The 27,777-nt window shown below is 32.8% G+C and overlaps 1 protein-coding gene across 2 annotated transcripts; it reads left to right on the forward strand.

Annotated features, from left to right (window-relative positions):
* The first annotated feature begins 982 nt into the window (after window positions 1-982).
* LOC120341424 (guanine nucleotide-binding protein subunit alpha-11-like) lies at window positions 983-27,246 on the forward strand. Of its 2 annotated transcripts, none has more exons than XM_078120128.1 (7): window positions 983-1,130; window positions 11,560-11,744; window positions 15,156-15,316; window positions 15,826-15,954; window positions 17,050-17,179; window positions 19,175-19,328; window positions 24,059-27,246. In XM_078120128.1, exons 1-7 carry the CDS (start codon window positions 998-1,000, stop codon window positions 24,247-24,249), a joined length of 1,083 nt encoding a protein of 360 aa, XP_077976254.1. In that variant the 5' UTR covers window positions 983-997; the 3' UTR covers window positions 24,250-27,246. The 2 variants fall into 2 exon arrangements, with proteins under 2 accessions (XP_077976254.1, XP_039265863.1); XM_039409929.2 differs by lacking the exon at window positions 983-1,130 and adding an exon at window positions 10,821-11,192.
* Window positions 27,247-27,777: the final 531 nt, after the last annotated feature.

Raw genomic sequence — 27,777 nt, forward strand, 5'->3', positions numbered from 1 at the left:
ATTTTAGCCTACGACCTACAACATGACGTAAAGCGAAGCATTGTTAACTTACCGTGCTAAAAACGATATTTTGACGTAACTATGCCCAATTACTACCTGCAAAATATGCACATCTAACTTTTTCACAAACGAAAAAGACGAGAATTCCAAAAGAAATTGTTGCGTTGGCGATGGTCTGAATTACCCCCAAAAATTTCCAAATTACTGCGGGAAGTTTGGGAACTACTGCTATAGGTAAATCAAATAGAACAATACCGAAAAACAATTGGGAGAACGCGGGGAAGAATAATAGTGGCTAATAGTTAAATGCAGCGATCAAAATGCCGTTGGATAAGTAGTCAATTGGGAATGAAATGCCGAAACTTATATAAAAAACGCAATTGAAGAAATGTGCTTGACATGCCCATAAGTATGAACCATTTTAAATTACGTTTTACGTAGTAAAGTTCAGTTTCACTTTATTTCTGAAAATGCTTTTAGATTCTTTTTGCCGTGCTTAATTTTTGTATTTTTATGTAATATGTTAAAACTATTCAACTTATTTTGAATTTTACAAGGGTTACTCGACATCAACTTTTGCCAATAGCGTATTGGATTTGATTTTAAAATTCTAAATTGTTTTGTTGGGACGTGTTCTTGTATTTTTATATTGATATAAGCAAATTTTACGAGCAAATAAATATTCAGTATCTAATATTTTGTAGCAATAACAATATTTTTATGAATAAATTTCAATAAGGGTACTTGTTTTCAAATCCCACAAAAATATCTTGAGCCAGTTCTAATTCATAGAATATAAAAATGAAAAAGTGGTAACATATTTTTGAATTTAAAAATTTGTCAATTCTCCATTGTTTTGTATAGACCAACAAGATATTGGTAGTCCAGTACGTCAATCGGAGTAAATAAAAACATTTGTATATGGCGGTTTAACAGCCCAAGTATAGCTAGGATATATTCTCAAGATATACAACTATCTTCGAAGAATATCAACGTCATGGCTGAAGTTATAGACTTTTGCTGCATGAGTTCAGAAGAGAGGCGAAAAATACGAGTTCACAAAAAAATTGATCGAATGATAAAATTGAAAAAATTGGATGTTAAAAGAGAAAAGAAACTTCTACTTTTGGGTGAGTGTCTTATCTTTGATAAACTGTAAAATTAACATATTTGGATCGTGCACATTAACATGCAGTAGAATAGTGCTGGCGGTATTGTTGATTTTTAAAAGAAAAAATGCGTTTGAAATATTATGCGTTTACTTGTTATTTGACATAGTAGTTTCGCCGACGGCTGTGTAGGGTTGATGCAGGGTATATAAAAATACTGAATCGGTTAACTTAACGTCTTTTTAAAGCTGGGAGTAAATCGTATCTAGTTTTTTCAGCCCGTGTATCATAACGTACCTAATAATTCTGCTTTTAACTCTCCATTTAGTTATTATTAGCTTATCAAAACAGAATCTATAAATTTATCTGTAGAACATATGGCATAGTGATTGAAACAACTTGTGAAAAGTACAAAGCATCGACGTCGTTCTTCCTGCTTTTTAAAAATTATTCGAGCAAACTTTGACAGTACATCACGTGACTTCCGCTAATGCATGGTTATGTTCCTTTTACATATATGGTAGATTATAGTTAAAAATAGGCTCTGACCAAACTATCATATGTGCTCGCTAACAATGTCGATTTGATGTGCGGCTTGCTCTACAGCCATATAACGAAGGCATTGGGGTTTGTCCAGTGTATGTTGAGTGAAACCATCATTATTCAGAGAGCAGTGACGGATTGAGCTCAGTTTTGAAATACGATACGAAATTATGGCACTCTTGCAATATTGTTGTCTTAGTGAAGAGGAAAGGCATAAAATAAGAGTCAACCGAGAAATTGACAGAATGATAAAAATAAAGAAATTAGAGGCGAAGAAGGAAAAGAAACTATTACTACTGGGTGAGTGTCTCAGAATTTATTTGCACCAGCATGCAAATGTTTAATTTAGTATTGAATGCCTAGAAGATTGTGTTTTCAGTTTTATTACTTAATTGCAGTGTACAATGCAGATCTGATGCTAAGTCAATGATGCAGTAATAAAACTTTTTAGATGCTAAAATCCTAAATCTATTTTTGTGTTTACCAAATTATATTATACACACTCGCGTCGTTTACCAACGGCCCTGATATATGCTATATATAGTGAAGTGTACAGGAAAATCAGTGTGGATCTATATAACGAGTTCGACGAATTTTAGCTTATTATCAACCTATGCAATTTGGGAAAAATAGGCTTAAGAAAATTGATCATTAATAATATTTAAGTGCGTTAGATTTTATCAAGAAATATTGATCATTATGACTATGTTGCAGAATTGTGCCGATTTTTCTAACGAAATAAAGTGGAGAGACGACGTGCTATTCTAATGAAGTATTACATTTTCTTAGCAGCAAACCTCTCTTGAAAAAGATAACAAATAAATATACGAAGGGAAGGGAAATCGCGAAATACCAATCATGGTTTTCTAGGTCAGTGGTTCCCAACCTTTCTACCCTGGCGTACCGGTAAAATTAATTAAATGTACTCGAGGACCGAGAAAAATTAAAACGAACGGAACAAAGAAGAATAACATATATTTGCGTAATATAATGCAATGTCGGGCACTCAATATGCTTCTACACAAAAAAGGCACTCTTAAAAACATTTCACACGTAGAAATGGCGCGGCGGTGTGGCTCAACGGGCTAAGCGTTAAGAATACGCTCGCCACCGCACTTCTAATTACTCTGCATGGGTTCGCAGGTTCGAATCCCATGCAGGGATGGTTATGTGCGAGACTTGGAAATACCCGACTTGGAAAGGTAACCGGACGAGAGGCCGTGGTTCGCCATATGGATAAGCCGTCTTATCGGATTTCCTCTCCCCGTGATAAATATGTAAATCCTTCCTAATGCGCCGGCTAAAAATTGAAATGGGTGAAACGTAAAATAATACCATATATTTGCGCAATGAAATGCAGTGCTGGGCACCCATTATGCGTAAGAAAGGCACGCATAAAACATCTCACATAAAAAACATGTACATGCCAAATCATGTACAAACAAAATTAACTCAAGTAAGCAACTGTTTCGTTTCCAATATAGGATTGCAAACAAGACCTCAACGGAAGTTTCTGCAACACTAGCTCTGTAGCGGCGTGCAGCCGTTTTCTTTGCTTCGTTATAATTAAAGCCAGTGATGGAAATGTTTTTTCGCATAACGCAGTAACTGGTTGAAAATACGGACAACAGTTTGATTGCTCGACTACTTAGCGATGGTATACGTTATCAAGAGATATCCAAAATTATGACAGTGGTTCTTTTTTAAATCTGGACTCTAAAGTAGAATCACAATTTTAATCAAGCTTTTTATTTTTCATCGGGTTCATCATATTAATCTCCCTGCAGTTGATCGACGCCTCAAACGAAATGAATTTACATTACAATGACAAAGTTGTTGGTAACTTGGCACCAGGTTAAGAATCGTACCGTGTCTGCTCAAAATACTGGAAAATATCTCTGTGGCCCATGCTTTTTTGCGCGTCTCGTGACCACCTGCAGGGTCGCAACAAGTTCATATCTTACTGGAATATTATACTGTTCACTGTTTTCTGGTTTAAACAAAGAAATATGCATAACGTTATATATGGATGGTCATATTAATCAGAAAAAGCACGCAGAACAGAAAAAATACGCGTGCCGATTTTTAGGCTTCTGAATCTTGCGGGTTTTGAAGAAGGGCATTCGCGGTGAATTGGAGCCGTAAAAGCAAAAAGTGTGAGTACTCGGCGCCAAGGTGTCGCGAAAGATGTCGCAATATGACGGCGGAAGAAAAATTGCGCATTAATTGCAACTATTGCAACCGTCTTCGGTAAAGCGATTAAGACGGCAAAAAAAGGAAACAACAAGAACACGGTTGGGGACCACTATTCTAGGTCATGGTCAAGATGTGAGCTAATTTCTACGAATTGCGAAATCTACACTCTTGTACTTATGCCTATTTCCTTATAATGCACTGACGAATAATGTGACCATATTTGAAACAATACATAGATCACTGGGTTACGCTCCATGCTGTATAAAGCGCAGTTGACCTAATTCATGTACACTTCTGGCTCCGCGGTTATGAATTTTGGATATTTATCCTTCGAGGGCGCTGTAGATTTCTCAAGTTTATTTTTACGCTACGGGCTCGAGGTTGGTCCCATAATGCAACTAACCACACCCGGCAAAGCAAATTGAATTTTAAGGGTATGGCATAAATTTTCACGAATGGGCGAAGTTTGTGTTCATTAAAAGTGCAGATGTGATATTTATCTCTAGTATTTTTTTGCACGAGTTTATTCCCAAGTTACAATTTTTTTCAATCGTTCTTGCCGAACGTGAACCAAATAAATATTTCATTTGACACCCTTCAGTTTAAGATATTGGAAGACTCCTATAGTCCCAGCCGCAGATTGTGTCCTATTTCTGGAGTGCAGTGCTAACTTATAGTTATACTTTATTTGCAAAAATTGTCGAGTCGTTTTTTGTCTTCTTGTTAGCGCTGTGTTACAGACTTTCCAGCGGTCAGATACGGTAATAGCAGAACATTGCAATTGCTCTATGAGCATTGGCTGATCGGTGAGGTCAGACAGATACCGGTACCGACATGCCACAGTCTGACAGGTAACAGTCTCTGTACGGTACCATACCTTAAATATGCTGTAATCAGTGACTTAGTGATATACTGGATGTATCATCAATTCACAGGATCGTGGTCGGATTTGAAAGTTTCAGATTTTCTTAGGTTCCACAGTTAATTCTGTAATGTCAGAATGTTTTGCAGAATTCTGGTATTGCATTAAGCAGTTTGATTTGTCCTTATTTTGAACACAAGTTGCGTGGTTAATTCGGTCCGCCATCAAATTACTGAATTATATTCTCAAGTTCTGGGCGATACAAATTCTGAAATTTAAAACAAGCAATGCTAAACCTACAACCCCTCAATTTTCTTACTTTCATATTCTTGACCAGTGTTCCCTCTAAGGTGTGCGCGTGTGCGCGCGCACACAGCTTTCAGAGGCTGCGCACACGCATAGATTTACTGCGCACAGACGTATTTCGATGTAATGTAAAAATGTGCTCGGTTGGAAGGTTGAGAAAGTTTGTTGTTGGCCCACCCATTACCCGGTTAGAACGCCAAAATTTCTTCATTGGTTTTTGCACAAATATTAGTCATTTCCAAAAAAGTTCGCACACACCAAAATTTCTGCGCACAGATACTACAAAAAATTAGAGGGAACATTGCTTATGACTTATGCAATTGGCACTAAAAATTCTGCATCGCTGTATCAGTCTATGCTACTCACATATCAGCATGTTATGTCGGTCGAGTCTATTAAAATGAGAATTGACAGAATGGTACAGTTCTCTTCTCAGAGTCCAAAAATACCCCCCCTCATTTAAAAGACAAATATAACAGTCTGTGCAAACCCATCCTTTAAGAAACAATCTGGGCCTCCATGTCGACACAAACCGTCAATATGCAAAAACTAAAAGAAAGCGAAATCTAAAACAATCACCTTTGGATTCCTCGGCAAAATAATCCGATTTACCCAAGAAAAAGAATTTTACTGTGGCATTCGAGGGTTTGGGTTAACTGTGGTTTAGTACCACAAGTACTCAAGTGAGCTTGACCTAACCCATTTTTGCATATGTTCTTAATCCTGTAATCATGTCATGTAGCTTGCCAAAATATAGCTACGATCGCTCGAAATTGCATGTGTGCCGATAACGAATTGAATATGAGAAAATCAGAGATAGAGCTTGCTCGACTTCAGTTAATCATCTGCGCGTTTTGGGTGATCATCCATATATTTTGGCAGGCTTCATTATGTCACTGTGACATCGTAGTGATGTAATTTTTGAATGACGTAGTCAGGTGGGAGTTAGAAATGACATATAAAAAAAATTGTTGCGCCACGCCCACTAGAAGTTATTGTGGTACGAAACAACACAAGACCCGAGAGTTTTAAGCAAAAAACGCAATTTCGATCATGTGACGCACATCCCGATTGATTTGAATTATTGTTGAGACAAATAGAGTGTTTTTTATTGAACCATAATATGGTATATTATTATGTCGGGACATCTTGGAATCACAGAACTATGCCCTACTGTTTGTGCCAAGTTTCTCAACTAATTATCCCTTCTCTTTTATTTTCGACGACTTTTTTGAAGGAAAGTTCTGCAGTTGATGATTTGGATTCCTTGTCATTTTAATTCTTGCACTTGGCTTGCAATTTTGTTGCTTTGAGCGAATTTTGTCGAGATTTAGTTGCAAGGTAGTTTGCGGGTGTTGGATTGGGTGTTCAAACTTACAACACCCATTCTCAGTATTTTTTATTTGGAAGTTTTCAATGACGGCAGACTTCGCTGTGATCGCAAAACTGGTAAACCACGCTAAATATTAACATTACAAAACTGAATAATGTCAGAGTGCCAAGGTGGCGGCTCCAGTCAATTTTACTATAACTTTGGCTCTTTCTGCCCTTATTGAAGTAATTTTTTACTGAGAATCCATCCTGTGTGTTTGCTCTTATGTCTTTCTGTCATTTTTTGTGCTATGCCGTTGTTCATAATACAAAAATTAAATTATATATCATATATAATCTAACATGATCAACAAAGGCTAAGAAATACGAAAGTAACCCCCTGCCATGTTTATGTTGGATAACAATATATTTTAATCAGGCATGTTTAAATGTTTCCTACTAATGGCATAGATGTTGTTGTTATGTCCTGAAGGTTGCTAGGTTATATCTGTGAATTTTTAAATCTAATGTCAGCTTTTAGTACCATGTTGCTACTGTACTTGCATACTAGTAGTGAAGTAACTTATTTTGGTATTTTTTCAAGTTTTTATGGTCATGTCATGTGAGATTATCTCTTGTCTTCTAGTTTGTTTCAAATGCTTGTTCTGTGTTCATTTGTCTGCGTATCTCTTGAGAGTATACCCAGGCAGGTGGTGGTATCAATGCATCTGATTTTAAGTGAATTCATTAGACTGAAAGCACAAATATTTTGATTTCTAAAAGAAGCGCACTAAATCTATTCCCATATTTAATATTGCAACACGATTTATTTCTTATTTTTGGAAAAGCGAAATACGAAAAGGCCATGACCTACTGATGAGTAGTTGAATATAATATGAAAGAAGGAGAAACAAGGTCAAAACATTGGTAAACCCCACTATTTCCTATAGGTTGTTGAATATAGCAAAATTTTGCTTTTTACTATTTTACATTCTCTTGTTTTGGATAAGTCTGGCACCAACCGCAGGCTATTTTAGGTGCATGTGCACATATAACTGAACAATGTATAAAAATGTTCATAAATGGAGAACAATATGTATGAACTAGTCTGAAAAACGATCATGGTTTATTTAATAATGTCTTATCATACCAATACTTTGCATAAGTGCATAATTTGATGGTTTCGAAAGATTGATATCAAACTATGTAATATTATTTGCAAAGAATTGTAAATCTTTATCGTTAATAGTCGCATTCTTGATGATTTGAGCTCTCATATTTTCTATGTATCTCGCTTTTATATGGTTGTGTTTTTTCATGATAACTTACATTTGCGGAAATCTCATGTTATTGACCAAAAATTAGGCAAAAAAGGAGAATAATTGCAAGATGTTGGGAATCTTAGTCTTAAATAAAATTATTATTTTGAAATTTCATGGCATGAATTGATGAACATTTTGTTTTTAATTTCTGACAATTGCATCGCTACATTTTTAGCAGTTCATACAAGTGTCGAGGGCCTAATATTGGTGAGGTTGTGAATCGTCTATATATTGATGATTTCCACAATATAGTTATCTAATAAACTGTATATTTCAATAGGAAGTATATTATGCTATCCACAATTCTGCATTTAGGAATCACATTTGTGACCATAACATGCAGTCTATGCTAATTTGAAATCTTGACCTAACAACATTTTATGAATCGCATATATGCTTTATTCAAGGCTGCTGGTTATTACTCATTGTGTTTTTTCTCTTTTTTCCCACTCTTCTGATGCTATTTCGCCTATTAATTATTCTCCATGAATCACAAACAGTCCAAAATGAAATCTCTATATCGTCGTCGGGAAATTTTCTAGCTCGATTTGATTCGCACATAGTATTTATAATGATTCAGTTTAGTCATCCTATATGAATAAGTTGAATTTTTGGGTGTAACTATCTTTTTCATAAATTTTCAGTTTTATTGCTTGAATATATCTATTTTATTTAATGTTCTTGTGATCTAGTCATGTCAGCATTCGAGCATCCGTTTTTATTGCTGACTTATCAAATAGAGTAATGTTACAGACACAATTAAAAGTTCATTGTTAGTCATAGACAAATTATTAGTTTTCTGCATATTACATCCCACTATATAGCATAGCATAGTTTGATTTTCATTTTGATAAACATGTTTAGTTGAACATATCCAAGTTGTTTTTAATAAATGTGTCTTCTCCAATTGTTGTACCTAGTAATAATGCCACAACAGGTTTAATCAATACACTTGAAATCTAGTAACAGCTGCACATACCTAGTCTGTGTTCGTGTTTATAGTCTATAATGAAACAGTAAAAGAAAGGATCAATTGCTTTACGGGCTTCTATCAAGATTACATCACTAATTGTGTAATTAATTACTGAAGCGACACAAATTAAAGATTCAAATTACATTTACATGGCAAAAAAAGAAATTAAGTAGGCGTAACTCCTGAATGCCAATCTCATTAGTATCGAAAATAGTACTTTTTACAATTTTGTTCAATTGTTTTGATTAAAAAATTTGGCTTGAACAATACAATGAATACCAACAGTTTCCATTAATGAATTGATATTAATCAAGATTTTATAATATTCCCATTTAATGCTGATTTATCTGAAGGCTTTGATTATAATGTAGCTTGATCATAATAATCCTTGTATGGCCCTGTTTAATTTTTAAAGATCAACTGTTTTGTGTTACATAGTTCGGTTTGGTTAAGATTTGAAATTACTCAAATTGGTCTGTAAGAAATTTTCAAATATAAATTGTGATGTATAAGGGTAGTAATTGTTAGTTTTTATCACATCAAAGAAATTCTTATATGCTAATGGAGCAAAACAGTTTACATTGTTGTATAAGCAATCATAAAAAATTTTCAGCATTGTTTTAAAGGAATATAAAAATTTCCATTTCTTGCTATTATCAGTTCAATTGTCTAGTTACATGCTACATTGTGTAATCGCACATATTTTTGGTTAGGTCACAAATAAACTGAAATCCGATGCCCAATCTCAATTGTCGCTGGCCGTGAAGAGCGGAGAGAATGTGTCATAAGATGTTTTAGAGTTTTTCTTTTATCCTGTTTTTCCTTTTTTCTACAATAAGCACTTTTTGGATAGACTCTCTGAAAATGCCTCATTTTTTAAGATGTTTGAAACTATACGAGTCAGGTGTAGATTAATTAATGCTTTTTAAAAAGATTAGCAGCATGTTTTCATTTGTATAGGTTTCTTCTTCTAAGGATGTCTATGCTTTGGTAGTTTGAGTTTTATTCAGCAATAACTTTGATAATCTGAATTCTTAAAAAAGCATATACGATCGTTTTAACATAATTGTTTTTTTCAGTCATGTGCAATTTGACATCTCTAGTCTCAATGTTTGTACCATAGGTATACTGTTTTACAATTCCTATTTAAAAATATTGTTGAGTCAAATGGTTTTTAGTTCATTTCTCTTCAGGTTGTATTATTAGACACTTATGCGCAATTGTAGAAAATTAGTTTTCCTGTGTTATAGGTTTGTTCTACACGTAAGCATCTTCAAGTATTAATATAATATGCCATTGAGTAATTAAATAAATTCAAGAGGAAACAGTTGTATTAATATAATGCATAACTGTAATAAGCTCTCTAAACTGAAATGTCTATCTTAAGTTGTGCTCTGTGTAAAATTGTTCTGTATTGCCTGGGGCTATGTACTGTATTAAATTCAAATGTCGTATAGTGAACTCATGACCATTACACTGTTAATTCTTTCACTGCTTGCTGTGCCGGAAGCTTCAGCAAGTTCGAATATAGTGTTTCCCATAAAGCCAAATTCTATCATATTGAAAATAGTGTGAGCATTATGGTATTGTTTTCATAGTAGGGAAATTGATTTGTATAATTTTCCATTTTGGAAAAAAGTTAAATGAAAGTTTTAAAAGCATATTTCAATTATGTGCTTCAATAAAGGTGTTTGTTTTTTATTAGTTCAACCTATATCTTTATGTTAAGTCTTCAGTTTATATAATTGGAATGTTAGCTTTAGTGACTGTTGTATTATAGTTTTTGTCAAGTAGAATTTAAGTTATGTAGGGACTGTGTGAAGAATCTAAGAATGTAATTTAACAGTTCTGTGCAGAAAAATTATAAATTTGTACATTTTAGTATTTCTACTTTGTGATTTGTTGCTATATTTTGCATGCTTCAAGAAATATAGAAATCAATTTTGTGGAATACATATATATATCACATAAGTATGAGCCGGTAGTGCATGCTAATTATAAATATTAATCTGTCATCTCGTCATTGAGACTATTCAATGATGTTTTGGAGGATAAATTCCTATGTATGTTGCAATGCAACTGACATCTTTGTCATGCGTGTGTACACTACAAAGCTGCTAAGTCTTATTATAATGCAGTTAGTAAAGGATCAATAAAACATTGAAATACTACTGGGATTTATGCACTGCATAACAATACTGTTTGTATTTTCTCAGTTTGCGAGTATGTTGTTTCATTATGGGCTGAAACAAAGGTTTATATATGTTCTTATCGTTGAGTGACTGGAAAGACCGGGTCTTCTCATTTTATACTCCATTGCGAGTTGGTTTTATAGTTGAACAGAGATAAGGCTGACATAGTCAGACTCGGAACTATTATACCGTATGTTCTTTTGTTACTGCTACGGCTTGGTATTTGACAAATCAAATTGATGCAAATGTTGGAAATTATGGAGTTTTGTTGTAAGTCGGAAGAACAAAGGCAAAAGGAGCGAATTAATGCTGAAATTGATAAAATGCTCAAACAGCATAAAAAAGATTCTAGACGAGAACTGAAACTCCTACTACTTGGTAAATGTTTGATTAAACTAGACAGGTGTTGGGGTCCATAAGATTATCAGAAATATGGAAAATTTTGATTTTGCTGCATGTGCAATAATGCTTGCATGTATTTAATTTTTTTTTCCAATTTTTAAAAGCTCTGTTAAATATTTATATTCTGTAAAACGTGCCAAATACATATTATATTGTACTTTTACGCTATCAACAGGGCTCTGACTGACAAAAATGCAGGTATGTGCTGCAAAAATATGTCTGAAATAATCTCAAAGTATATTGCTTGATATACCCTGAGTTAATATCCAAGATTCATCATCATAAGTCACCAACACTAGCAGTCGTGTATTCATACCATATATCAAACTTCTGTTTTCTACAGGCACGGGAGAAAGCGGGAAAAGCACGTTCATCAAGCAGATGAGAATTATTCATGGTAAGGGATACAATGAGGATGACAGAAGAGCTTTTATTAAACTGGTGTTTCAAAACATTTTGACATCTATGCAGAATATGGTTCGAGCCATGGATACTCTTCATATAGAGTACACAAATCCAGACAATATGGTAAGTAGCTTTCTCATGGTATACAAAGTGGTTGGACGATTCACTTAACATGCTTTTTAGGTTTCTGTAATGTTCCTAGTAAAATATTTTATATGAATAAGATCGTGAGGTCTGAACTAAAAAACAAAAAAATCTAATATTGATAAGAATAGATAGAAGAATTTTAGGAGATTGCTTATACACAATTATTGGTACTCCCGAAGTATGTGTACCAGGTTAGGGTTAGGCCATAATTTCAGGTACAAATACTAAGGGAAATACATGGCTAGTCCTCCAACCAGATTAGAACTAAAATTAGGAAAATTGAAATAAAATTATGGCCGAACTCTGACCTGGTACACATACTACATTCCGGTGTCCGCCATCTTGGTTCACATACTTCACCACGAGTACCCAATCATTCGTTGACATGGATCCCATTGAGGACTTTAATTCAGTGCTGTTAGGGAGACAGCAAATAATTTAAAAAGATAATGTTATATTGTTGTGCTAAGATATTGATCAATAGTTAAATTTATTGATTTATACTTTCCATATGCCTGACACAGTATTGCATGAATGTACTGCAATCCTTTATAACAATCTATCTTAGTTATGACAGGTTGAGATTTATCAATTTTTTTTCCTGTTGAATACTTAGTAAATATATATAAATCATGCAATGTGTCTGGTTTTCTAAATTCAATATTTTTGATCAAAACAAATTTGAACAACTATTTTTCAAAAGATTAATATTTTGTGTCAAAAGTCTTTTTCATATCAGCTAGAGACGTGATATAATTAAGTTATATTAATTAAATACATATCACTAACTTTTATCATCAAGATATGTCTTGTGTACTTGAATGCTGGCCATGTCTGATATTTCTTTTGGATATAGCACTCATATTATGATCAGGAGCTAAAAGAATGGGATAATCTTTATTCTAAAAATTTGTTTGGTGGTAAGTTGTTCCCCATCAGTCACATGCTAGTTTTCAATCAAATGTCATCTTATGTTGCAAATAAAGAACTTATTTGATGGATTTAATTTGGACTTGTGAATTTTTCGTTCAACAAACTTATTTTGTTACGTCTAAAAATGACCTTCTGACCTATACTATGTCATAATTTATGGTGCTGTCCGATAAATCTAAAAAAGTTGATATTTAATGAAAAGTTGAAATATCAGCATTAGAACCATTAAAAAAAGCTTTGCGTAGAATATTGCAGATTGTACATTCATAACAGTTGGTATGCTAAGAATGGTTGTTAGAAATATATGAAGCTTTGCATTTTGAGCACAACTGGCTGTATCAATCTCATCAACCTTGAAACAAATTAAGACTGATATATCAATAGGTTTTTCATTCATCGGACCCGACATGATTTTTGGGTGCTCCTGCTCCTGTAGTATGTGCACCAAGATAGTATATGTACCAGGTTAGGGTTCAGGTTGTGCGCCATCTTGGTGCACATTATAGTTCAGTGTTATGACCTGATATGGTGGAATTTCGAATCTTGATGGTCTTTAAAGTATGAGAGAAATACAACAAAAAAACTAACTTTGCTATAATTGTTCGAAGTTATTAATGAATGTTCTTATGTAGTTGAGTCATGTGGGCAGGTCGGATGCTCAAATAAAAAAGCAAATTAGCAGGAAGCAAAACTCATTGATCAATGTTGACTCACATTGTGGTGTAGATATCACACTGGTTCATTGTATTGTATTGTGCTGACTGGGCAACCTTGTGTATGTTTTAAACCATCATGTGTAGAGTCCCTAATATTCTGGTTACTCAACTCTTCACTCATATACATATCCTTTTATTGATATATGATTCTGGTATATAAGCAAACTTTATTTATTATTCAATGTCATTTTTAGCTAAGACGCATCAGTTATCAGAAATACAAAATGTTATGCTATCACAAGCTTGTTGTGATATGTGTGACTTATATTTTGTGCATCATATCATGAATATATATATATATAAAATTAAGTCTAAATGCAATCTGTTATGATTGAGATATTAAAAACATTGTCTAAAATAATATATTCCATGGAATTAAAGCTGCAACATAGATTTATTTTGATTATTTGAAACAAATAAACACTGAGCTGCAAAGACCCTTACATATAGACATCCCTACTCCTTGTACGATTAATCTGCAAACCCGCCAGGGATGGCCAATACCGAATAGTTCACTATTTCGAATACATTTGAAAATAAAATCGAAAGAAGCTTTTATCTATAGTATATTATGAAGGAATTTTCATACAATAAACAATGGAATAACTGTCATCTACAACCTGTCTATATTACCAGGCATTTCATGTTCACAGATTACTGCGATATATGTTGTATAATAGCAATGCCTATATTTTTTTCTAAGTCGACACAACCATGAGTTATGTTAATTACCAGATTTAAATTAATGCAGCAAGGCATTTTAAATAGTGGTATCGGTCATGGATTTGAATATTTTGCGCAACACAAAATCATCCTAGTAAAAGTCCATACTTTCAAATACCAACCATTATCCAAATTATTTGCCAATAAAGTGAGATGAGGTATAAATTATTTTTCGGACTTGGGACAATTTTTTTGTGAGTCAGAAAATACGAATCAAAAATTATTTATATTCAGGCACTTTACCACACTTTTAGAGTCCGCAGATCGCCGTTGTATTTTGGAGTAATGATACTTATTATTTTGTAAATACGAATCAAAAATTGATTATATTTGGGCACTTTACCACACATTTCAAGTCTGCTGATCGCCGTTGTATTTTGGAGTAATAATACTTATTATTTTATAAATACGAATCAAAAATTGATTATATTCACGCACTTTACCACACATTTCAAGTACGGAGATCACCGTTGTATTTTGGAGTAATAAATAATACTTTTATTATTTTGTAAATACGAATCAAAATTAATTATATTCGGGCACTTTACCACACATTTTAAGTCCCGTGATCACCATTGTATTTTGCAGTAGTAATATTTTTATTATTTTGTGAATACGAATCAAAAATTAATTATATTCGGCACTTCACCACACATTTCAAGTCCACAAATTCCAGTAGATTTTAGAGTATTAATACTTTTATTATTTTGTAAATACGAAAATAGTAATCATAAATTAATAACAACCTGGCAGTTTACCACACATTTTTTGTGCACAAATTCGGTCGTTGATATGAATATTTTGTGCAACAGAAAATCGTTCCAGTAAAAAGTCGAAACTTTTAACTTTTATCATCAAAACTATTTGCCAAAAAGCTGGAAAAAGTACGATTTATCTCTCAATAAATCGAATCGGTATATATTCAATTACATGAACATGATATTATTCTATTGGAATGTAAACTACAATTGTTGATGATAGTATTGTTACGCTGAAGCTTTTTACTTTTTTTTAGCAATATGCATATGATCTGCTGGATTTGGATGTAGAAAGAATAACAGAGCAAAACCAATTTAGAGAATTTGTCCCCGCGATAGAATCATTGTGGGCGGATCAAGGTATTCATGATTGTTACGACAGACGAAGAGAATATCAGTTATCAGATTCAACAAATTAGTGAGTCCATGTTTTTCCATATTTTATTTCAATTTTGTTCTGTGGGCTGAGTAGCATGAACTTTGGCAAAGATTGAAAGCAATAAAATTAAACTAGCCCAGTATTTGAATGAACTAATTATATTCAATCCCTTGTTTGTTTGCTTTTGAAAAAAAGTGGATTAAAACTCATATGAACATCCCAATTGAACTGAATTACTCGTCTTAGCTGCATTGTGCTGCATAACATATTAGCTGTGCATGAGGATCTTGGGTAACATCTCATACATGGTGGGAAATATTTAAGCTCTCAGCCAGTCGCTTGTAATCACCATGCTCTAGATTTCCACGCAAAAAGCAAAATTTCATTGGCAGAGTAATCGGATTTAGTTTTTCAGTCTGGGCAATCTTTCCGCTTTTTGAAGAGCAGTCAGCTTTGAGATATTGGTAAAAAAGATGGCTGATAATAAGGCATTATTAGCCTTGTGTTTTATTCTTTTTCCGTTGCTGAATACTTATGTATATTTTTAGCTATCTTACTGAACTTTCAAGAATAAAAGAACCAGACTATCTTCCCACACAACAAGATATTTTGAGGGTAAGAGTACCGACTACAGGAATCTCAGAATATCCATTTGATTTGGATTCAATTATTTTTAGGTAAGTATATACTTGTGTGAATTGATACTAACATCAGGACCCCGTTTTTGTAGCAATAAATGTGCATTGAAACATGGGGTTTTTGAAAAATAATGCAGAGTAAAATGTTTAAATAGCGAATTGTATATAACAATATCCAAATGGCGTCTAAGTATTTGAATATCTGGTAATACGTGACTTGCCCACTTTATGGTACTGACTCTCGCACACACTCGGTGAAACCAACTGCGATCGTCAAGAGCACAAGAGCCTGTAGGAAATTTACACATAGCCCACCAAACAGACATAGGCGTCAAGTTTTTATCATTTCTATATTCTGGTATTTATTATTTATTTTCCGCGCGTTTTAATCATCAATTAGTATGGCAAGACATTTGAATGCTCGCATTGAATATTTTCAGCAACAGATAAATCATTACCAAAAAGTCTGCTTTTTTAAGTAACGAGTAGCTTAATTAGTCAAGAAGACTGTTTCAGAAGGCGTTCCATGGGAATTCCTGATTTTGAAATCCCCCCTTTTTCATAGAAAAATACGGTTCTACAGTTTTCTATACAGTTTATTCAGTCTTCCAGTTATTTCCAAAGAAAAGGAGTTGATCAGCACAGTTTCCTTCCCTCTATCTGTAGATGAGTACTATTCACTGTTGGTATATTTAGTATTCGTTCATTGCATATATCGGTAATGTACGAAATAAAATAGATGAAAATTGGATATCTAATTTTGAAATATTTATTTAGATTTCTGCTCAAGGTAGTTTATTCTGTGTTTGTTCGAATAATATTCTCAGTTCCGATCTGTCATGCCTCGTGTCACATCGGCTGTTACTATAATAAATAGTTTAGCATTAATATAATATGATATATTTGCGATGAGGTGTTTTATGGGAGTGTATATTTAATTTATAAAATACAACTGTGATCAGTTCTAACAACACATCAAGCAATTGTTGATGCATGGTATTCAGTATTTTTAGTGTTAACTAGTACGAAAAAGTACGAAACCCCATGATGTTTTGAGATTTTTTATTGGAATCCGTGTTGGAGTTTCAGAAGGAATTATATAATATAAGCTAATGGAATATTGTTTTGTTACAGAATGGTGGACGTTGGAGGTCAAAGATCAGAACGAAGGAAGTGGATTCACTGCTTTGAAAATGTTACGTCCATTATGTTTTTAGTAGCACTAAGTGAATTTGACCAGGTGTTGGTTGAATCAGATAATGAGGTAGGTTTTCGATCATTCAAAATTTATCAAGGGCATATTGTTTTCGTAAAAACTATGTTTTTTTTAGGTAATAATGAATTAGTTTTTATTTAGATTAGATTAAATGGAACTATATTATAATAAATATAGATCAATATCTTTCTGATAAATGGCAATGTGATGATCAAAAATGATCATTTTGGAGTGAATTCCAAAAAAATCTTTCATACACAAAACAATTTTGATTACATTTTATTTTAAGCATGTCCCAAATTCAAGAATTGAATTCATCAAGTCTACTATTTTGGTATTAAATTCATCATACTTCAAACAATATACTTGACAAACTTTTTATAAAGGTATATCAATTCTGGTAAACTTTGGTTGTACTGTCTTGGTTAATACACCTTGAATATCATTTTTAATGTCATTACAAACCCCCGGGATTGGTTAAAGTAGAACAAATGATTTTCTGTTAAATTCACAGTGACGTATTATATTTGAACTTTAATGTTAGGAATTTCATTTGCATATAATAATTAACTTCGGGAGAATTGTAATTTTAGTTTTGTTTTATGTATAAACTGATTTCATGTTCTCCGGTGCATTTTGTGCTTCAGGCAAATTGTTAAGGCGTAGCTAAACTAATTCGGACGATACTATTCCATAAAGCCAATGACTTGTGTGTCATTAAATCTCGGGTATTCTGGAACAGATAGAAAGTTTTAATACATTTGTGAGAATGCCGGAAAATTTATACTCTAACGTCTTCATGTAATTCCATTACTTATAAATGGAAACAGGCCAAAATAATATTTATCTTGACTAGTTTATTCATTGGAATTCTAGAGAGTAATGACTATCAATTTATAAATTTCAAAGCAGTAGTTTTTTCTAGCACATATTGTAAATGACTACATCCCATTTATCTCTCTTCAATGATATATACCATAAATTTTATTTTTTGCTAAGTAACCGAGTTTAATATCCTCTAATCATTGGCAATTAATTAATCATTAGTTCTAATTAACCTAAATATATTAAATGTATTGTATCATATGTATTTTATCTGATCAATTTCACTTCTAAATATGTGTCCCTATAACAAAACTTTCAATTAATATATGCTAAATGATTCTTTCAAAACAATGGTTTTATTCATCATGTATCATTTTAAAGTTGGGCGTTGTTCCAAAATGCTAAAAATAAACATGGCGTCTTGATGCAATGTACCGACATGATATTTCCTCATTGCTTGCATTCGGTATCAATTGAATTGATATGACCCTTTAGCAGTCATGTAAGCATTGCAGTAATGCACTATCATATGAGTTTAGATGATATTTCTGTTACGTGACTTGTGAAAACTATATAAATATACTTTTTCAATTTCTAAGCCTTTCATCCAGATCAGCCTGGTATTTGAAATTGTAATTGCTGACTCGTCTGAAATATCTGTATTTTATGTTTTACTTTAGCAAATAGACCACTTTCTTCATCGACTTTTCTTAATTCTAATATAATTGCAAGACTCCATTAAATGTATACAATTACTATAAAATTATGGATGTATATTATAAGTGGACAATTTTATATTCGGAATAATGCCCTTTTTTGAATAATTTGCAAACTAGTGAAAACATGTCTGAATGTATGATATTGATTGGGCTCGGTGGTTCTCAAACTTTTTAAGCCGCTCCTCCTTTTCAGAATTTGTTAAGTTTCGCACCCTGTCTCAAAAATAACAAGTTAACAATAAGCTACAAATAACAGATAGTAAGGCAAAAGTTTGTTTTATTAAATACATGGATGGAACGTGAATAATGAAATAAATGAAAATTTTTAAAAACAAATAAGGCAGGCAGGATCAAATCTAACAAAAATTTTTATTAAATAACTTCAAGTCCAGTCAAAAAATTGTCTACGCGCCCTTGTGGGCCGCGCCTCACCATTTGAGAACCACTGATTTAGATAATAATAACTGATTTAGCATTTTCTAACATATTTTTTTTCTAGAACCGAATGGAAGAGAGTAAAGCTTTATTCAAGACTATCATCATGTATCCATGGTTCCAACAATCGTCAGTTATTTTGTTTTTGAACAAAAAAGATTTATTAGAAGAAAAAATCATGGTTTCTGATCTGGCAGATTATTTTCCAGATTTTGAAGGTAGGTTATGAACTATGAAGACTCAAAAATTTAGATCTACCTTGTAGAGTACTAGCACAAGTTTTCTTTTTGAAATGTCAGAGTCAACTTGTGTTGGCCCTCTCTGATGTCACTTGATTGATTGATTGATGGGCTTGTTGACATAATTATAGAGGGTGTTTCTTGTTTCCTTGGCAATTGACATAGATGTGTTTATGATGTGTGTCATTCTTTCATTATCCATAGTTATTCATCCATGAATGCACTATTAAATTGTAGTTGCTACTGCACATTGTTTTATCCATTTTTATCTATGATTATACACTCAATGTGTCGCAATAAATAGTGATTTGGTGCTATTTCCTTTCGCCAATCCTGCTCTTTTTATTTACACAAATTTTAGGCTGGGTCAAATGATGCCAACTTAGCAAGTTAGTTTATTTCCGTAGACATAACGAGTCAGAATTACAGATGTTCTGAATGGTGGTATATTGAAGTATATTATATTAATAATGATGTTCAAATATGCTCACTGGTTTATGCTGTGCAGCATTACGTTCAAGTCAAATAAGTTTATTTGTATTGTTATACTATTTCTGAGTAAGATATTCTTATTTTGATAAATAAGTACATGCTATACAGGCGTGCAGCTAGGATTTTCAAAAGGGGGGGTTCAAAATTGGAAATTCCCATTTTCATATTATGAAACAGTTGCCGCAGTTACGTGCTCGTTAGAAGAGCCGACTTTTTCAGCGTATACCGACTTCTCTGTCGTGTAAAATATTCAATTCATGACAGCTGAGAATCTAAAATTTCCTTCTATATTAATTTAATTGTGTATAACGTAACTCAAGGTTGCATCTTCTTGCGTCAAAATAAAAACATGACCCTTCTAAAATATCAATCAATCTGTTGCATAAGAATTTGCGATAAACTTCCTTATTGTATTTAGTTTTGATAATTTGCTGTTAGAAAAATCTCAAGATTTGATATAAAATCCTGTTGACTACAATTCAATCTAGTACAATTAAATACATATAAAGTATATTCGTAAATCAAAAATACAAATTCATCGCCTCAAAATCACCACTGAACGATTTTTTCAACGGATACTAAAGATTTTTCTGTTGTGCAAAGTAATCAACCCATTACAGATACGGGCATATTCAAAATGTCTTGCTTTATTAATTTAATTGTCCTCAATTTAATCTGTGGTTGCGTCGACAAACTAAAAGCATTACTGCTCTAAAATACCACGGCAATCCGTGGACACAAATATGTGTGGTAATCTGTTGATTATAGCTTGTATTTATGCAATTTTGCAAATTCGACAAATCTGAGCTGTACTGACTCTGCTCTATTGCAATGCTGCAACTCAGATTATTTTAAAGGTATAACCGTTGAAGAAATCTGCTAAAAAAATCTCACAAAGTAAAATTTATTTTGGTTCAATAAAAATTGATTTGAATAAACTTCAATTAAATATCTGATATATCATTACTCTCGGGAGAAAGTCGCGTTTCCAACTTTATGTAATATTATTAACATGAAATTTTCGACGGCAATTTAAAGTAATGGATAAAAAGTTAAATCCCGCATGCAATTGATGTTTCGATTTTAGTGATAGTGTGGTTACCAACACTGAGCAGACATAATGTGTGCGATTTACAATGCCTAAAGAAGCGTTTTTAATCTGGCTTATATTGTTTATGGTTTTATTTTTAGTATTTTATTTTTCCGCTTTTCAATCAAAAAATTCATGTGCGGATTCATTCACTCCTTATTCGTCTTTAGTAGCATCTCGTTGCCGATGAATGTATAATAACTCTCATCAAATTCACAATTCTGTTCGAGTATAAAAATAAAGTAATTATCATCGTTGTTGAGGCACAAATTTGTAAGAAATTTGTGATTTAGGGAGAATATACATACACCAACGTAAAGATGTTTACGGTCTAAATAACATGTCACACTGACTAAAACAATCCACGACTTCAGCAAAATGTAATCACATGCATTATTATCAACTATTTTAGTTTTCCAAAAATTTCAAAATGTGTTTTGAAACCCCCAATTTATCAAGCATGCTTATTTCACATGATGGTAAGTATTCCTATCTGTATTTCAATAATATGAACATAGAATTTGGTATTGTTTAGACCAGTGGTTTTCAAACTTTTTTAAGCCGCGCCCGCTTTTTAGAATTTGTCAAGTCTCGCACCCCACCTCAAAAATAACTAGCTAACAATAAGCTACATATAACAAATAGTAAGGCGAAAGTATGTTTTATTCAAAAATACGTGGATGGAACATAAATAATGGAAGGTTTTGAAATGTAAATATCTAAACTGAGTAGGCAAGATCAAATCTAACAAATATTTTTTATTTTAAATAAGCTTCACGTCCTTCTCGAAAAGTTGTCCCTTTGTGGGGGTTGCTAGATACATTATTAGAGTTGCTTGTTGAGAAATTATTCATAATTGCTAATCATGCAAATAGACCATTATGAGTAAGCATAAGTCTTTTTCAATTTTATTTTGGCTTATTTTGAATTTTCTATTTTATTTTGTTACAATAGCAATTTCAAAAATTCTAATTTCAAAAATACTCTGGGAGTGAATTTTGTTTGAATTAATCTATTGGCCATCCCCACTGTTTTATTGATTAAAAGTATTCGTAATCAATATATTTACTCAAAAGTGTCATGATGTTGCTATTCATACCGACAGTTCAGGTTTTGTTCCTTTGCTGTGATGGGGTAATACAAATATTGAACTGAAATGTTAAGATTCGATAGCATCTTGTTTCCATATCTTGGGTTTTTTGGACCATGACGACACACCTGAATGGATACGGCAAATAGTTACACCGACAATCCCATTTTTTTGTTTGTTGTATCATATTGAACAGCAAATACTTGAAATACTTAACACTTGAATGACTATGTTTTAACTTTCCCTCCCACGCAGCGATTGACCAAACATAATAGTTACACCAGTATTTCTGTACCCCACATTGCTGTATACTTTACAAACATATTTTACTTTAACTCAAGACCAGTCCTGAATTCAATTTTTGAATAATGGTATTATTTCATAAATAAGTATAACATTGATCTTTTCACATTTCTGTTATATTATTCATTTTATCATTAAATCCGCCAAATATTAGTTTGTGGCATTGTAATTGATGGGGCTATGTCACCATAGAATCGGTATGTTGCTTCTTGTAGTGCACATAAACTTTAGTAAACTTCTGTTAGAAACTTTTTGCTCTTCGCAACTAACTGATTTTGTTATACCAATTTATACTATCATAACCAAAACCAACCATTTATAATTAATGGAATTCCCAGTTTCACTTTCATATGAAGGCATGGTATGACCTGTGAAAATTCAGTAACGAAATTTAAATTACTTCATTGGCTGTTTTAAAACCACTGTGTGGTCTTAGATATCAATATACTTGAAATTTTTTGAACATCCATTTAAAGCAAATAATTTGAATAAACAATACAATACATTTTTTTTTATCGTAGTTGATTAATATCTATTCATCATTGTTTTTTTCATTTCATAGTTGTTTATAGACCTTAAAAATATATAAAATGTGTTATATGTTACACGGACATTCTTCAATATTTTGTCCATTTTTAATTGTTAAAATTATCCCTCAACAACAATCTTTTAAAACTTATCTCGCCACTATTGTACCAGATACTTCCAGAAACACAAGTCTAGTGGTATGACCTTTTATTACTTTACATGCGGTGTCATCAATCAATATTGATTTCAGGAAACCTTGCACAACAACGTAGCTTATTATAAGACTATAGGAAATATTTTTTCTTATCGGAAGTGATGTCGAAATACATATCATGTAATTTCTGGTCAAGAATTTATAACTTGCCGGCTAATGATACAGTTGCGCAACCATGAAAATAAGTATCCTTTATCTGAAAATTAGGAAATTCTGCCCAAAACAATGGATAACATAAAATATTTCGATTCATGTCTCACTGCACTGAAAAATGGCGCAAGCGCATTAAAAACTCTTAACACTTAAAAAAGATACTTGTTGAAAATCAGGACTGAGTCCTTATATATATATATATATTTCAAGCAAACTTATTTTATCCAATTTCTTTTAGCTTCCATATTTGTAAATTAAGAATATATTTGAAATCGGTTATCGTTTTTAACTGAAAATATTGCCATGAAGTCGCCTTCTTTTCAATAATATTATGTTATAGATTTATATGGTATGAATTTATGAAGAATTATCCCAAACTGGTTAGGATCTTCTCGCTCAGCCATTTTTATCTCAATCTTCGTAACTTTGAAGAGCATTGTTTGTTGCAATGGCAATGTGATGCTACAATGTGCAGAAATGACTAGTATATAGTTTAACATTCAAAATGGGAATTGCCAATATTGGAATGGAAATTGGCATTTATTTTATTCTGCAGACAATATTGTTGGTACTAGCATATTGAACAAATATCTAATAAAATATTTGTGGGTCTTTCTGTTTATTTAGCAAAATTCATGTATACGCTCGCTTTGGTTTCGAATATTTTCTCTTGCATCGTAAAACTCGTGTCGTTTTTCGGTATTTCTTCATCATTACACATTCTAGGTCTTTTTATTTTTTGTCTGTCATTACAGCTTCCCCAATATTTCCATGGTGTTTCGATCCTGTAAAATATTTATAAGACTGTTGAATAATGAAAATATTTCTCTGTATTGCAGGCCCAAGGCAAGATGCCATTGCCGCACGGGAGTTCATCTTGACAAGGTTTGTGGAACTCAATCCAGACCAGGACAAGATTGTTTACAGTCACTTCACATGTGCAACAGATACAGAAAATATTAAATTTGTGTTCGCAGCAGTTAGGGACACAATTCTCCAGTCCAATCTAAGAGAGTACAATTTAGTATAAGCCTGGACTAAGCCATAGCGGCTATTGGTTTGTCTTTCTGGACTGAGACCACGATTGATGACTGACGCGACAGGCGGCGATGGTGCGGATAAAACAGGATGATGTTCTTCTCACTATCATGTTTTTTTCCGTGTCATTGTGACACAGATCACGTGAATGCAACCATTCCTGAGATTCTGTTAAGATAGCATAATACTCTTATTTATGATGGATTCTGCCATAATGCCGCCATGTTTTATGATACAAGAATTTTATTGACATTACCTATTCAACTGTGCATGATCGCAGTTAACTGGCATGCTGTAAATGTTGTGAATCCATGTTGCATTGGTTTTACGAGAATGTTATTATTTGTGATAACTCATCTACCATTTTAAAATCCAAGAACTACAATTTTAATTAAACTGCTTTTTTATTCCACTTAAGATTTATTTTATCAAGCATTGCTGCATTTTTAAAGTTATGGGCTAGGCTATATCAAATATTTTAACCATTATGCAGTAACATGCACAGATATCACATACTAGACTAGACAATCAAAGTGATCATTGTGGCATTTCTTGGTATGAAGAAAGTGCAGCAACGTTCCATTTGACCGCCGAAATGTAATATCATCTTCATGCCCGATGAGAACATCCCTTCCTAAAATTACTATCAAGACAAGTATGGAACGTTTTTGCTCTTCTTATCCATATATTAGAAGGATGTTGAATGCCATTTGTATAAAAATTAATCCAACTATACCATGGTTTTTTAAGAACGAATTTTTATTTGGCTTTTGTGCTTTTAACTTTAGGTACTGATTATTTGTGATATCTCTTTTGGGAATTAGTAGAATTTATAGTTGTCCCACAGAAATCTATCCCATTCAGGGCCTTGGAATGTTCTGATCTATTGCGCAACATGATCATTTCCCTGTACAAAACTAAATAAACAAATCTCATTTGATTAAATATGAAAGTTCTAAAGCAAAAAAAATATGATGACATGGCATGGTTTGACTCTCCAAACTTCGGCATTATTGTTTGATCATAATCTATGATAATACTTGTAACTGATACTTAGAAACAATTATTGTTACTTTTCTAGATTCATGAATAATAGAAAATGTTCATCTCTGTACAATTTGGATGGCACTGCATGTCAGGCAATCTGGCGATTATACTTTAAAAAGAAAATCATTATTTATGCTCTGAGGATCTGGATGTCCTGATTTTGCGAATGCTTTAGCAAGCTGGTAGATACTGTAAATGTTAGCTGAAATCCTTTTAAACACATTAAAAATATATTTTTACTTAAAAATTATGTATTCAAAGTTAATTTTCTCAAGTAAGCTTTATGTACGAATGATTTGTCTTGTATAAAAAGTAAAAACTGAGAATTGGATCGACTTCAATAATATATAATGAAGAGTCAGAGGTACTTCAACAATGCAGCATTATCTTTCAATTTATTTTTCTTGCCCAATTGGTCTGGTTGAAGCAATCGGATATCTTAGCAACAGTTTGACAGAGGCTCATTTCATAAATTATTAGGTTATATATGTTACTACGCGAGATGATTTTTGCGCTCTTTGTACTTTTTTGTGCCCAGCTGTATCTCTGCTGCTTTATTTATAAACGGAAACATTTTCTGCTGATAATATGATCACATGCGAAGCACACCCTTGTCTAGTTTTATTTTTTTTGCTGAAACTAAGATTTTATGAAGTTGAAGATTTGTTGGAATACGGTACCCAGTCCTTGGTCAACATAATTCACTCCTACTTGTATTTCATTGGTTGAACCTGGAATGCGTGTGATGATATCAAGTAACATGTATTTAGATCCCCAATTTCCAAATGGAATGTAAAAATTTCATATTTTCTGATTGTGAGAAGTGTTTTTATCATAAATTTTTAGTGTGATATGGGATGGGATAATTTTTGCCCTTAAACTTTTTGATATCTTGCGGCCTTTCATCTTAATTAAGTATTGTGCGAGTTCATGTTTAATTGTGTTTCTTTTTGTCTCATTTTATGAAAATGTGGTGGCCTACTATACTCTTACCACCATTTGGTAATTATTTGATGTTTTAAGTAATATGCGTTGTTACTACCTTGATGTTAATTTTTGCTCAGACCTTTTATTATTTATCCTGGTCTTTCACATCAAGATTTTTACGCCCATTCTGTTCTTCATGCTCTTAGAATATAAGATGGTTTATTTCAAAAACAATATAATTCTTGGATTTTATTCGGTACCTGATTTGTTTTGTTGTCATCATCATTCAATTTTATCCAATTTCTAAATCACAACCTCCAATGTTTTTGATCATGGATATGTTTAAACACTAAATACATAATGAGCATTGTGTGTACATGGAATTATTTCGCTAGCTGGCAAGTTTCGCTTATCTTCAAATTTACAGAATATTTTACCCTTTTGATGAAAGGTCATTGAAATGTTTTGTTTGATATTTCATGATCTTCATTAGCAACCCATAAACATTGGCAATTCTTAGCTGAGACAATTTGCTTGCCTGGGATATAATGAAGATGCATTGCACTTTGGTGATTGGGCTTCATATCCTGATGAATTTTATTAATTTGACAATTCGGACCTTGCTGATTCATAACGTTTCTCATCTTTCATAATTTCTAATTACTATTGATCCATACATTCTCAATAATATTGCTAATATTAATTCTTACCGTTTTAAAAATTGTTCTTATTATTGTTATTCTTATTCTTTTTATCGATATTATTCTATTTACTAATGTTGAATTTAGAATGATTTGATCAGGCCAGCCAACAGGAAATTTGATGCCTGTATCTTACTTAATCACACATGGGGTGGTAATAAGTTAGGTCTCACTACATTACTAGTCATCGCCCCATGCTTGGTTTAGCATGATCAATCATCAAATTTCCTACAAGGCATATCGTCGTCACGTCAGTGGCGTTATGTGACCTGGCATGAGAAGATACAATGTAATAATAAAACGAGTCAAGATAATTTCAGTTCGTTGATTCATTTCTGCAAAAAGTTCTTGCTTGGTTTTGTTATTAAGAGCACATATTGCATTGGTTTTAATAGGTAATCGATTGCTATATTACTATGAGGTCTTCGGGGGGTGTGATGATAAATCACTGGCACCGCCCGCATGAATTTGTCAAATTGTGTGTACTACACTTTGTCACTTGCTGCCCTGACAAAATATTCATCTTGCTAACAAAATTTTAACTTTTAAATTTTTGACTTTCAACCTGTAAATGACGACACGACTCTAATACCGGTCAAAATAAGCCAGCTGGGTTCTCTCGTGTTAACAGTTATTAGAAAAAGTGAATTCGATAGAATTATGGGTTGGTGATCACCAATCTGTTATTGACTCCCACTGTGTGATAAAAAAAACTAAATATTAGGCGAATAGCAAGTCCGGCTTTTATTTGGTATATCTGAATTTGTTGAACGATAAGTTAGATTGATACAAGAACTTAATCTTTGCGACTCTCATAAAGCACTTACAAAGTGGAAAATGATATC

Source organism: Styela clava, chromosome 14 (genome assembly GCF_964204865.1).
Source record: "Styela clava chromosome 14, kaStyClav1.hap1.2, whole genome shotgun sequence".
NCBI lineage: Eukaryota > Metazoa > Chordata > Ascidiacea > Stolidobranchia > Styelidae > Styela > Styela clava.